Source organism: Acanthaster planci, linkage group LG13 (assembly GCF_054643075.1).
Source record: "Acanthaster planci isolate LZ-2023a linkage group LG13, COTS_SCS, whole genome shotgun sequence".
NCBI classification, from domain to species: domain Eukaryota; kingdom Metazoa; phylum Echinodermata; class Asteroidea; order Valvatida; family Acanthasteridae; genus Acanthaster; species Acanthaster planci.
The window spans coordinates 6,031,462-6,046,776 of NC_141789.1; the positions used below are offsets into that span (position 1 = coordinate 6,031,462).

The following is a 15,315-nucleotide window of genomic DNA, read 5'->3' on the forward strand; positions in this document are numbered from 1 at the left end:
CAATCTATTTCAGTGTCAGTGAGGCAGTGGCGGTACATACTCCTGCAGTGCATGCAGTGGCGATGGACATCGCGTTATGACAACCATACATCAACTCATGCATTGTCACTTGCCAAGAACAAAGGTAGATTAGAGTGAGAGGAGATTTTATTTTCTCAGCTGAATTTTTCCCCAATATTTTAAATGCAACTTGTTTCTTATAAGCTAAAATAGAAAACAATGTGCACAGTACATCATTTACCGCATAAGAATTTTATTTTCATTTTGACTCTGGAGCTGAACTGTTTTGATTTTATTTTTTTCATAGGCTACTTGATGTGCAACTTGTTTCCTCTAAGCTAAAGCAGAAAACTATGTGCAAAGAATGTCATGAGAATTTCATTTAAAACCGGAAACTGGAGCTGAACATTTATTTTTCACATTCAATTTTTCCACAGTTGCACTACTGTATTTTAACAAGCTCAATCTTGCCAAGAATTGAAGTCTCTTGTTTGAGTGAGATGACTGACACCATTGCCTTTTGTCATATTTTATGGTCTTTTTATTAATTCAAAGTTGTTAATTCATACTTCTCATAGTATTAGTAACAGGGCCATGCGCTCTAAAATATATGTGCATGTACATCACTTCTAAGAAAAAAAAAACGTGTCACCACACCATTTTTGAACCAAGCCCATGACCAGAAACCAGCGTCTTTTTTTTGGCCTAACAGAGCTCTGAACTGAAATTTCTTTTCACTTTTGGGGGAGGATGACTGTCAAGTGTTCTACATACATGTACAGTATATAATGGCTTGTCCTTTTCAAGGTTATACATGTACATGTATATGCAAGAAAAAGACAGAAATGATTGGCCGATACATCAATGTGTGCAGTGGTGTGCCTGGTTCCTCAGATTATTCCAACTCCTTAAGTCTTGGCAATCTTTAGCAGCATCTTCCTTGATTGCATGAGACACATCCTCATAATAGGAGCTGAAATGGTGACATTTAGGGATCTTCCGTGATCATTAGCACATAATTCCAGAGGGGGCGTACACAATATCACAACCACTAATTACCAGAAATGTGACTATTCCATCATGTACTTCACGCATGGCAACCTGTGCATGCACACAGGCAATGCTTACATGTTTCTGACAAGAATATGTAATTCAATTTGCCTACAGATTTCACTGTAATCTGAGTGGTAATCCAGCGCTGGGAATACTAGTATTACAACCTTCTTATTATCAAACCAATTACACAATTAGATTTTCTAGTTCACTAGATGCACTGTGAACAGACAACATTCTATTGGGCAAGAAACTAGAAATAACATGGATCCTCTGATCCCTGTCGAACGTACAACTACCGTAACTTGGCTCTTCTGTTTTTAATTTGTAGATTATGTATTTCTATATAATGGAAAAGAACTTCCCAAAACTTGAGTCTAATAATTAATTTTAAGCGTAATTTAAGCATGTTGAATGCACATGTTTGTTTGTCCATGGTGCCCTTGGTTGTTATGATTCTAAGGATGAATGATGGTACACTTCAATGAAAAAAAAATATCTGGCACCAGAGCTAGCAGAAGGTAAAATGATCCATCCCTTAGATTCAAGCAGTCACCAAAGACTGTTTCTCCAACCATAAACCATTTCACATCTGCTCAGCATTATATCCAAGCAGAAATACACATATCCTAAATGCTCACGAACTGACACTGATGAGGTTGCTAAGTGCAGCCAGATTGGCTGAGAAGTCCGCTGAAATAGCTGTACAATGTACAATATACAGTACATCTTCACTGACTTATTTTTAAAAAATGTACTAAATGTAGAAATTCACATCTCTATTTAGAGGCAGAAAGTTAAAAAATTAAGTGTGGCTAGAATGCAAGACAAAACAGATTTGAGGGCATTTAAATGTAAAATGTAATACCAGTCCATGTACAGGTAGGTGTAATTTTCAGCATTTGCTTACAAGAAATTGTTTTAAAATCTAGTAAACTTAGCTTAATAAGATAAAAAGGAAACACTGCATAAAAAGGTATGTGTGTACTTAAATAGAGTTGTTGAGAAATATATGTACGTTTACATCCATCTCTGCAATATTGTGCCTGATATATGCCAAGTTTAACACATTAAAACAAATTACAGTCTTTCCATTCTACTTCTAGTAACAGCAGACAGAATTTCAAATACAGATGTGTACATATTTGGTAAATTTAATTCTAAAATACTTTTTAAAACTCTTTTTGATTAAATTTCACTTTCCTTGTTAATCTCCCTGATCTGTCTTTTTTTTCATTGTACAGGTATCTTGATTTGTTTTTGCTTTTTTAAGCCATTTGAGTGGCACAACATACTGGGATTTAAAAACAAAGAAAGGTGCATTAAATGTACTACAGCACTCCTGTCATCTTTCAACAATACTTAACATGTAGTCAGTTTCAGACTCTGGCTGATGATAGAAAACACAACAGACCACAGAACCATCTGTCTACTATAGTATATTGTAACAGGAATGCTGACCTGTAACTGCATCCCCTGGGCCAAACAGAGTATTTTCAAAGCAAGAAAGAGGCAGATGCCAATTTGATAGATGTACTTGGATGGTAGAATTGGCCCACAGGGACACTCCAAAGATGCTCTTAAGAGCGTCCATTTATAAATTTATTTTCTGAAGGTCACTGGCTACAAATAAAATGCTCACTGTTAGTTAATTAATTTATCTTACTAATCACAATTCCACTGATACATGTATCTAAAACCTGGCTCTGGAGTGGGGCGAGATGCAAAAAACAGTTGAAGCTGCTCAAAAGAAAATGTACACTGGTATTTTGACTCTTATTTATTTGCAAAAATATTCTTGACACCTTCACAAATATTGCAACAGCCCCAAACCCATTGAACTCAACTATCAATCCCAAGTGACAAGACTACTGTATACGGCTACATGTGCACATTTACTGTGCATGTAAACTGAGTGACCGCCACATACAACAATGGATCAAATAATAATGGAAATGTATACACTGTCCATGTACATACATCTACACACACACACATGTACATGTACTTGTTCCATAGTTGTGTGGACAAACAGTGCAAACACAATACTTCACCTTTATGCAAGTATAAGCACATGTACATGTATGTGCATTTTGTGGGGACTGAAACCATTCTGGAGGTAGACAAATGTCCCCACAACTCGCTCCTACAGGTAATTTGCCTAACAAAAGCAAAATATTGTGCCTTAATGCAGTGAAAGCCTGCCCAAACATTGAGGTTTTTGGAGTCAGTTGACTACTTCAATTCTGTACATGGTATTCATGTAAAGCAGCACATAAAATGGTTTGGAAAAATTTTTCATTGGGAACAAGTACGGTAATGTAAGTTTGAACACTGACATTTGCTTTTAAAAGGACTGTATGTACAGCGTATCGATCGGCCTTGAGCAGAAGCACCTGCTCATCGGTTTTTGTTGGTAGTGATGCAACTGCAACATGTGCTGTGTATTTCATATTCCTTTGTGAACCAGTAAAGTGCAGTTCCTACCAATGGAGCCTCTGTTCCTGGGAAAATTGCACCCTCTCTTGGTCCACCTTGGAGCTCATCTCAGTGCTGCCAAACAAGCCAATCAATAGGTTTCTCTCAAATGATGTCCTTCCCACAGATTGCTGCGCATCGCCATTTTTTACTTCAATTTCATGGCGTGCATCAGCTGCGCCATATTTTGAACATCTTTGGATTAGTACGCATGCAAGTTCAGAACATTTTTCACAGCGTGCATACACGCACCTGTTATCATTGTACTATTTTCCTACAAAGATGGCATCCAATAAGAGAGATCCATACTTCCAAGCTCACTGAACACAGAGGACACTGGGTTCAAATAAAGAGTACACCTGTACCCTATTGTGAAAAAAAATGAGACATTTGACATCATTCACGTATAATTTTATGATGAACTCACATCTAAGATTACGGACAAGACAAAGGCTTTTGATGACTCAAAACTGCATTCAAGCTGGACAGTTTTGTCAGGAAAACTGCAAGACTTTTGGACACCATCCATGGTAGCTCTTTGATACACCCAGTCCATATAAATGTACAAGAGTACTTCATACAGCTTCGCCAGCATGATTACAAACATGCATACACTGTATATGAGTCAGTATTTTGCAGGTATGGTAATTTTACACTAGTTTGTTAAGCTTGCTTCAGATGGGTCTAAATAAAATTTGCACTAAGACAGATTACTTGATACACTGTACTTTATTTCCCAGGTTACAAACAAAAAGTGAGAAATAATGAAGAGGATTCAATATGATTTACACTCAACAACCAGCAGCTACTGGGTCTGTCCACACTAAATGATACAACTGTGTGCTATGGAGTAGACATTTCAAATTTTGCCCTTACGTTTTGCTTGCATATCTTCCCTGTTTCTGCTTGTTACACTGGACAGGTCAAGATGCTGGCAATTTAAGCAATATTTAAGAACTTATGGAGGTCCATATTTATCACTTGGACAATCACTCTTCTTTGCCTTACCATAATTTAAAGCTAAACAAATTCCGACATTTTTGTTAAAGGACCCACAATGCTAATATTCACTGAACTTTCAAAGAAACTTTTTCCTTTCTTAATAGGAAATTCTACCGAGGAAGATGCTATGAATATCATGTTTGTCACCTAATTTTGTTTTTAGTGACGCACATTGTTTTCATCAAATATTTTATTAATTCAACAATTTACAATCAAATTGTCTATTACTGTGTAAACTACTAGTTTATTCTGCAATTGCAAAAATAGTCTTAAAATTGTTAAAGGACATTTCTTGGCTTTTCACAAACTTCCAAAGGACGGAAATTTTTGGTGTTGTGTATCAATGTGGACAGACACTACTTCGTAAGTCAGACCTCCATATGCTCATGCTGAATATACCCAGGGAAATGAGGAAAATGAGGACAGCACCTCAGTCAAGCTAAATGCAAATACTTACAACAACACCGGAAACACTTGAGGTGAAAATACTCATTCTGTACCCGCAGCACTTCACCAGAGCAGGGCTTACGACAACCTCGACATGTTACTTTCTTCTTTTGACCTGTTAAAGGGAGAGTCAGAAGAAAAGTGCATTTAATAAAGGGACTCTGCTCTTTGCAACCAAGACGGTAAACAAATCTCACTCAACTGAAATAGCAATCTGACAAGTCTCAACAAAGGAATTAAAATCATTGTGAAAATGTGCAAAGTTATTAAACTTAGGCCCTATGATGACCTTGAAATAACTTTTATATATTTTGCAATTTTATTAACAGGAATGACTCAAGATATTTTCATGTCGACTTTTGTACATTTTGAAGAAGCAGATTCTGAAGAGATGGGCTGAACGCTTTCACCAGGTTTTAAATCGCCCCACTAAAATTAACGAAGAGGCCACTGCACGGCTAACTCAGCTGGATATCAACCAGGACCTTGACAAGTTTCTCACAGAAGAAATCAGAACTGCCATCAAACAACTCTCCTGAGGCAAAGCACCAGAACCGGATACAATACCTGCCAAAGTGTACAAAGCTGCCATGTTGCAGAAACTTACAGACCTCTTCCAATACATGTGGGACAACTGGAAGGCCCCACAACATTTGAAAAATGCTGGCATTGTTCACATCTACAAAAGGAAGGGTGATCGTTAGTCTTCTGTTAACAACCGAGGCATCTCCCTCTTGTCCACTGCGGGGAAGATACTGACACAGGTTTTGCTCAATCGCCTCCTTCAACCCCTTGAGCAGGGTCTTCACCCAAACAGCCAATGCGGCTTTCATGCGAAACATGGAACTGTTCATATGACGTTTGCTGCATGCCAACTCCGGGAAAATGCCAAGAGCAGCATACTGACCTTTTCGTGACCTTCTTCGACCTGACCAAAGCCTTCGATGCAGTCAGCAGAGATGGCCTATGGCAAATAATGGAGACATTTGGCTTTCTTAGCAAGTTCATCACGATCATCCAGCAATTTCAGGATGGCATGATGGTAAAAGAACTAGATGACGGGACAACAACTTAGGCCTCACTATAAGTACCAAGAAGATTGAAGTTGTGTACCAGCCCATGCCGGGGAACCCCACAAGGAACCACACACTGCTGTGAAAGGGCAAAACCTACAAGAAGTTGACAACCTTACCTATCTGGGCAGCATGCTATCTCGTAAGGTAAACATAGACACCGTTTTGTTAACAACAGCATTGCTCGTGCCAGTAAAACTTTCAGAAGACTCCATGAAAACATCTGGGAGCAGAGAGGTCTAAGCCTAACCACCAAACTGAAGGTCTACCAGGCAGTGGTACTCACCACCCTTCTCTACACCAGTGAGACCTGGACTGTCTACCAGCGTTGGAGTGAGTCCACAACCTTTGAGGCCAAGGCCAAATCTGAGTCATGGGTCTCCGAGGCCAAGACTGAGTGACTGCCATTTGAGGCCAAGGCCACAGTCTCTGAAGTCAAAGCCAAGGCTGAGGCCAGTTATTACACACATACATGTACAATATACATACATGTACATACTATCTACATGATACATGTAGAAGGTGATTTTTCTTTTAAGTACTTTTGGCACTGTTGGCTGGCATAAATATTCATTTAGATCACAAGCAGGTGTTCCAAAGCTAATTTTTTATATTTCTTTCAACAAGGAGTCCCCCAACCATCACAGAAAGAGAAAAATATAAAAACTTGAATTGCTCTTAATACATACAATTCCCCACAAAATAATTTCTCAAAATTTTCAATTATAAAAACAAGATCACAAGAAGGCAAGGCTTACATGCCAACTATTAATCCCAAAACAAAATCAGTTGACAGTTGGAAGTTCACAAATAGTTAAACAGTTGTAAAAAATCCCGCAACCACATTAATTTGTGAGTGATTAAACCAGTTTTCAACAAGAAATGAAATAAAAAAAGTCAGGAGAGCTTCCGAAAACTAGAATACATGTAATTTCCTTTCAAAAGCACTAAAAGTGGCATTTTATGCTAACAATGAATACATGGCATATAGGCAGTATGTGTCCACCCCGCCCTCGGCACAGTGGCACATACGAAGCTATCGCGTGCAAATGGCCATGTTGACTAATCATTACATGTGCATGCTGGAATATCACCGTGCACTTCATCACCAGGCAGCCAAATGTGTCAACACTCATGATTTAAACTTCATCTTGTTAAGGTATTTCTTATCTAACATTTTCAGACATGATACCCACTTTCTTGTAAATGTACCGGATAGCCTTTACAATGCCACTTAAAAATTACCCATTTTAGTAGATCAGAATCTTCTCTTTTTTTCAAGGAACTTTCATTGAGTACATGTAGCCTAATTTATGCAACACAAAACTATCCTTTTCGCAACAATAAATGGAAATATGTACAGTCCTTGGGGGTAAAATCTAGTAAGATGTATCCTGTCTTTAGAAAGTCAAGTTACCATTAACCACACCATCTGTTTGTACACAAAATTGATCCATGCCCACAGCACATGCACGTCACAAGTCCTTTGTAACAGTAAAATGTGGGAGGAAAGGTAAATGCTGAGAAAACTGACCCACAAACAGGTGGCCTCAAACTGGCCTCGACTGATTTTTTGAGTCCAGACGGTGCCAAGGCCAATGCCAAAACTGAGTCATTACAAAGCATGGCCAAGGCCTTTAAATTCGGCCTGGAGATCTCCAACACTGCTGTTTACAGCGGACATATGCCAAACAGCTCAACCATTTACATCTGAACTGTCTCTGCAGGCTCCTCCGCATCAGGTGACAAGACAAACTACAAGCATCCCCAGAGTTTACATGTACATTCTCCTACAGAAAGCCCAAGCTGGATGGGCAGGCCATGTCGTCAGAATGCCTGACAGTCAACTGCTGAAACAACTGATGTGCCAGTACAGAGAACTGTGTCAGGGCAAGCGCTCAATTGGGGACAGAAAAAAAAATACAAGGACAGTCTTAAAGTGTCCCTCTAGGACCTGGACATCAACCCCCACACCTGGGAGCTGCTTGCTCAAGACCATCCCACATGGCAAAGTAGAATCACAAAAGGATCTAGTAAGGCGGAAGAAAGACGTCTTGTCGAGGCACAGAGAAAGCTTGCTGCATGCAAGGCAAGAAACACCTTCCTTCTACAACACCCACCTACATACATGTATGTTCCATACGTGAGTGTGTCTTCGGGGCCAGGATTGGCCCATTCAGCCATCTTTGGACCCACAGTCATCAACAATCCATTTGATTTGGAGTCATGGTCATCTTCGACATCAAAGGATGAACAACAACAACAAATATAACACACTTTGGAGAAGTTGACTCAGGCTCTCTCATGTACTGCATGTATTGATGATACAGTCACTTTTTTGGTTAGTGTTACACCTCAAAGAAGTATTCAATTTCTGTCTCTCTCTTTCAGACATTTATTTCCTCTTCCAATAATAGCAAAAGGCCTACTTACAGTATTAAATAGTCATAAAGTATTAACCAAACAAATGTATTAAATAGTCATAAAGAAGACAAGAAGAGGGGGTAAAAGCCTAAAAAGCAGAGGCTTGTGTTAGACTAGCCCATCTAACAAATTATATACAATACATTCAAATACAAACAATAAAACAAAAAATTCTACACTGTGTAATCACAAAGTGATGACAAATTGACAGTGACACATTTTTAAACAAAACCACATACTGAAATGTTCATGTACATGTACATTCTTCAATGCACAATGAGACCATTGACTGGTTTAAAGAATTACTGGTACATACATGTACATGAAATGTCAACTGATCCTATGGTAATTGCTACAACATATTTACATGTACTCTCAATGCAAGTGTTCAGAATATTTGACAAAATACGGACATGTAGAGAAATTGTAAGGCAGGCATATATCAGGGATACATGTACAATGTATATCATGACTTGAAACTCCAAGCAATGAAAACGGCATTGTCTACCACTGCAATGTGCTCCCTGCAAACATGTAGACAGACTTCAAATGCTCACAAAATGAAACATCCCTCCTCAATGAATCATGCCAGATGGCTGAACATCAAGTAAATTATTAACATAATTGAACACAAATTACGTCTGTTGCCAATAATCAAGGGAATAACACTTTACACAGCAACTGACGGCAATATTAAAATTGTTGAATACACTGGTTAATAAAGACAGATGCCATATTTCCTGATCACCGACAAATTTTATTCTGGGCAAAGGGAGTGACGTCCACCAAAGTGTCTGTGCTAGAAATGTGCGTTTAAGAGACCTTGTATTAAAACTTATTGTACAACCCAATGAGTACAGAGTATATTTTCCTGATAATCTGTAAATAAATCACAAAAGCAGATTATTTTCTTCAACTAACAATGGAACTTGAAAGTTTTCATTTGCCTCTTATGCTTACTGTACCGGTACATGTACAAATTCACGTTTGCAAGCCTGAGAATGCAGAGCAGTTGATTGTTTGTTCAAATATCACAAATAAGCATCAATGTCATAATAAAGCAATGTGCTTCTATTAAGATGGTAACAATACCTTGTCAAAATACAGTATCTAATTTTTCTGTAAGCCACAAAGTGTATACATACATGTACATGTACACATACCCTGTACATATGTACATGTACAGATACCTGCTTCAGTTATGTTTTACAACAGCGTATTAACATGTTTCATATTTCTAACAAACATTTGCTAAATAAATGGTTCATTTACAAAACTGACATTGTTTTAATGAGCCAATATTTAATTCCATCTATTTCACAAGCTTCACAATGTTATCCATGCTAATACTTGTAACATGTCTGTCAGTGCCATTCACTCCATTGAAAAAAAGGGAAAGCATTCAATGAATTCCATAAACTATTCATTTTAAGAAATTCAAGACCATGCTGAGACAAGACATTGAAGACAAGCAGATTTAAGCTGGTCTTTAAAAAATAATCAATAAACATGTACAAGTACATGTACTGTAAGTAGCAAATATCCAACAGACCACCGACTGTTCCACTTTCAACAACTTACCTTTGGGAATTGTCACTGTCTTGATATAAAATTCATTCCAAATGATAGATGCTTTAGTCACCACCAAAAATGCAGCCATCAAGACTCAAGTATTCCTACAAGTGCAAATATCCCACTGCTAACTTCACAAATATCACTGTGGTTGCAATGTACACGTACAGGTATGTGTGTCTCTGTACTGAGTTTCACACTCCACTCTCACTGATAACTGCCTGCAAGTGCTTTACCAATCTAGCGTAGTGGGATGAGTTCCAGAACCCCGATTTATGGCTTATTACATATTCATTTGCACTGGGATGCCGTTTATTACTAGGTTACCTTACTGTGTGTGGTTTGATGAGAGCATTTCAATGGCTATTTATAGTGAGCAGAAGATGCAATGTTACAGAGACCACGAGGGTTTCAATTAAAGCTCAAAGATTTGGAACACAAGACTTTACACTAGAAAGCAGAATTGAAGTGCAGTACTTGTACGTATATATGTACATGTAAGTACATGTACATTATGTTGCAGTGTCAGTCACTATACGCTGTACATGTATGTCTGTGAAACTTTTTATCAAGCAAAACAATCTAAACACAATCCTTATAAATGCCTTTATGGGAGCAAGGAATACATAATAATTATGTATGTTGAATAGCATGAAGATTCTTTACTCAAAAAGAATCTAGTCAGTCCGTATTTCTGTTCCACGTTTGAGACGTTGAATGTTGCATTTTGCCAAATTCTTAAAAACAAACCTACATTAAGCACCTTTTTTAGCCAAACCTTTCTACCAAGTAACACACTTTTATATTCATATTTTTCCACCTCTATACTTCTGAGTGATCTGAAGTAAACACTGAACATGTGCAATATCTGGGCCTGGTACAGCGTGTGATTTCAGCTGTATGAACTTTATTATCAGTGAACACTAGTGCAGTCCTGCACGTTCAGCAGTGATGATGGAATATTGGCAAATGCAGTACACATATGCAGAGGAATAGAGTACATGTACACATGTACATTTACAAAGGATAACATCACACTGCTGTTGCTATGAGACCTACACATTATGTAGAAATCAGTTATACTGTGGAATTGATTTTCCTAGGCTATAAATGCATGGTAACAGTGTGCATGTGATGAGTAAAGCATGGCAAAACATATGCATCTTGTATAACACGAGGATAAAGGCTCAGGGACAAACAGAACACAAACTTCACTTACCATACCTTGTATCTGCTATTTTTCAAACACAGAATTATGAACAAACAGATTTGATATAAAGTACACTGAACAGAGAGAAGAAAAATGAACTACATGTACTGTAAAGGTATCTGCCACTTATGGATTCATCAATCAACTAAACAGAATAACTGAAGCAAATAGGTTTATCAACCTGTTGGAGGCAGTACAGGTCTCAACCTCAGCACTAGACTGGCATACAGATTCTAGTCAAAATGCCTGCGCCCTGCGGGCTAGTACAGTGCATTCATTAACTTGCCCGATGGGCAAGTAAAGAAATACCAACCTGTTTGAAAGTGTCATTTGTCTTCAAAGGTTACATATGCTATGCGTTGTAATTGTAGGTGTTGCGATTAATAGTACCCGTTTTGCATCCTCCTCTACTTTGAAGTTTTAAAATTAACAGCATGACTCCAGACGCAGTTAAATGAGTACAGTTGAAAACAGCCAAAGTTTGTTTTGCTATTAACAATGTCCAGTGAGCTAATTAGTGACAATTCCTCCAGGCTACTGAAAAATTAAGTTAACTTGCCCAGCAAGTTCATTGAAAAAAATAATAACAAGCAATGCACCATCTATCTAGCAAACTATTCTGAGGCACTGTATTATCAATATCCCTGCACATTGGGCTCTCACATCATCTGAACATTCCTGAAACCATCTCAGCTCCCTGGGGAGTATACTAGCCCGGTGCTGCCATTTTGGCGCAAACAGCTTAACATAACTGTGTCTGCCCTCACAGGTACCTATTTACTCCTGGGTAGAGAGGGGCACATAGGGGTAAAATGACTTGCCCAGGATCACAACATGCTGCCACCAGCTGGATTCGAACCCCTGACCCTATGATCAGAAGCTACAAACCCTAACCACTAGGCCACATGCCTCCAAAAAGCTAAGGGTCGAGGCCTGATGCAGTATGACATACCAGTACATGGTGTATAATGCAGGTAGGCCCTACATGTGATACTGATGATGGCACACACAGTCTTGAAAAGTACACATACATGAAAGTATACTCTGTGATACATGTGCACCACACTGATTGCTTCAATAGTCAGTAAGTGTGATCTGATTGGGAGGTGATTGGACACTTAGTCCATTATAGTTGCTGACATAAAGCATCAATGCAAGCAAATCAATTCACAGGTGGCCACTTAGAATAAGTATTTTTGCAGCAGGATGCCAGACTAGAAACACATAATGGCCATTAGTCACAACCTGTCCGTCATTCAAGGAACTGCCCTGAGGCCCAGGGGAACACATGTTCACATGCTGGCATTCCCACACAATTTTGTATGTTTTTTAATTTACAACCCAAAAGCTCCAAATCAAACAACATATCCAACCAAATTTGTTGGCTTGAAAGACATTATGGAATACATTTGAAACCAAGTATTAAAATCTGTTCATGCTTCATGCTCGACGCTGCCTTAAAGGGAATTTTCCATGTGATTACAATGCAACTCTACCAAAAGAAATTACAAACAAGCACTCTTAAAAACTTTCATATCTAATGTAACACGTGAGGCCTTAAATCAGAACTCTCCTTTAGACTATTAATTATGGTTGTCAATTTTATCACTTAATAATGTGTTTGCGCATGCTGAAGGAACCCTGGTACATGTATTTTGTAGCTTTTAATTTTATTTCAAACCCAAGAGCAAAATGAATCACAAACAAGTTATTGTAGCACCCGTTAAGGGTTGTGATATTTAAATTTACCATCTTAAGGCAAACTTGAATTCTCATTTTTGATTGGTCGATACATGGCAACAAACAGTGTGACACAATTGTATTGCACAGTCCATGTCAAAGCCCACGTAATGCACTGTTTTAGCTCAACGCACTGTGCTTTTTTTACACTAAAAGCAAACGCACATCTGCATAACTGTAAATTCAAAAGTGACAATTTTCACAATTTCTGTTCTTAGTATAGGCCCTGTTGTTATTGAAATAAGCTAAAACATAAACATTTCCAATGCTCACAAGATAAAATTGCAGAATTGTAGTACAACAGTGTTATTTTTTGTCTTCTATTTAAGTAAAGTATGCAAAGGGCCCCTTAACCATCTTTACTGCGCATCAAGTTTGCTTGAAGATAAATTTGTTATAATGTTTGCACTTATGGAACACAGAATAATGTAGTGCATCTTTGGCCTTGTGGTATACGGAACACACACACACTACATTATTCCATGTTCAACTCGCACTCATGTGATAACTAATAAAAAGTTTCCAAAGACCAGTCATCTGGATGATCATTGGACAAATTTTTTAAAATCTCTTTCCTCAAAAATAACAGCATTCTTGGTGGGTAGATTTCACAGATGGTCCGACACTATTACTGACTTATTTGACTTATTTTCCCATTTGGAGATTTTGCACATCATGTACACTGCCTTTAAGTCCGTGAACAAATGCCTAAACATGCTCTTTGTACACAAACAAGCGTGTGTACAAAATCCATGCTTTGTAAAACCGATATTCTTTAAAACAACTGATTTACAGCTAATTAAATGCAATCAAGTTGTCCCTTTTCAGTAAATAGGAACAATAGCAGAATAAACATGTAACTTGCAATTCACTCCACAAATTCCAACTAGGTACGTACATGTAAGTCCATTTGTTTTGTCCCATACCTAATGCCCTGTTGTCTTTAAATACGGTACATACCTCTAGCAGTAGTCTTTACAAAGACAAATAATGTAAAACTGTGTGTGTCCTAGAGTAGAAATCATGGCAATGCCCTACTACTGATAGGAATTCACACTTGCCATAGACCTGATTTATGCTGACACTATACACAAGCTATGATTTCCCAAAGGAAGTGGCACCACAGAGAAAAAATCAAAATCTTGGATGTTTTGAATGAAACTTAAGACAACAATCAATGGTCTTTGGACTGATTTTCTCAGGAAGATCAATGAAGCATGAAGATAGGGGTTAAGTGAATCCTGCCATTTTAATCAACGGAAGACCTCAATTAGATTACAATGACATTAGACAGCCCAGAGCATACATTCATCAGCAGATGGAAACTAACATACACCTACATCTACATGTATACTGAGCAATTTAGGGAAACATGATCAACTAATACCGAGTGTCAATTGACTAAAGGTTCAGTTTCAACCACAGACATCAATTTCAAACATCATTCATTTTAAAAAGTTACAAAAGTAACAAGTTTCATTGTCTGAATCTTCTATCAATTTAGAGACTTGAAGGTCTCTACATTAGTAGGCCTATACATGGCGTAGTACCGCTATGTCCTTTCTCTTGCACCTTATCTCGTTCACAAATGAAGCCCTGGTCCTGTGCACATGCGCACAATTACTGTATATGTATGTTCAGAGTCAGATGGATGGTTGCAGGCATTATTTTGTATGCATGTAAATTTTGTATGTGTGCCTTTATCATTACCCATGTCGCTTTCTCAGCAGCTTCATTTAACAGCTGGGTTATTCCAGAAATTAGGGGTCCATTTTTTGCATGCCCTGTCAAATCTGACATAAGATTCTGTAAGTTCAGAACACATTTTCCAATTTCCAAGCATGATGAGTTCATGCAAAGTACCTGTCAAACAAATAGTAATAATTTGAAATCAATTCCATGTCAAACAACAAAGGTCAGATGTAACAGGAACACAAAAATGTTACACCTTTTGGATTGACCCCTAATTTCTGGAATTACCCAGCTAAGTCATCATTACCTTTCTCTTTCAACTGATCTGCAAAAAACAATTAAGTTTATACATATTTGTGCAAACATCCCTAACTTAACAGCCAATCAGATTTAAGCACACATGTACACACACACTTCTACATGAACAATGTACAAGCTTAAAAAGTGGGATATAGTAGAGGGCAGCACACATATTCCAACACGTTCACACCAAATCACCTTCTCACAATACCTCAACCATACACTGGGGGCGCTATACCCTCTGGTTGATCAGAGCTCTATACAGGGAGAGTGGCGCCAACTTCAGACTTTGGAACCAAAACGGCTGTTCATTATGTATGCAAT

At 38.1% G+C, this 15,315-nt stretch overlaps 1 protein-coding gene across 10 annotated transcripts in view; it reads right to left on the bottom strand.

The window, feature by feature from the left end:
* The window catches only part of LOC110982478 (actin-binding LIM protein 1-like), a 141,301-nt gene that overhangs the window by 85,624 nt on the left and 40,362 nt on the right, over window positions 1–15,315 (bottom strand). For 2 of the 10 annotated variants that reach the window (XM_022240900.2, XM_087145094.1), the window contains exon 2: window positions 4,991–5,095. In XM_022240900.2, coding sequence (XP_022096592.1) covers window positions 4,991–5,095 — 105 coding nt within the window. Of the gene's footprint in view, window positions 1–4,990; window positions 5,096–5,887; window positions 5,906–10,058; window positions 10,570–15,315 lie in introns of those variants that run through there. The other 8 variants (XM_022240899.2, XM_087145096.1, XM_022240897.2 and 5 more) reach the window with 8 other exon arrangements.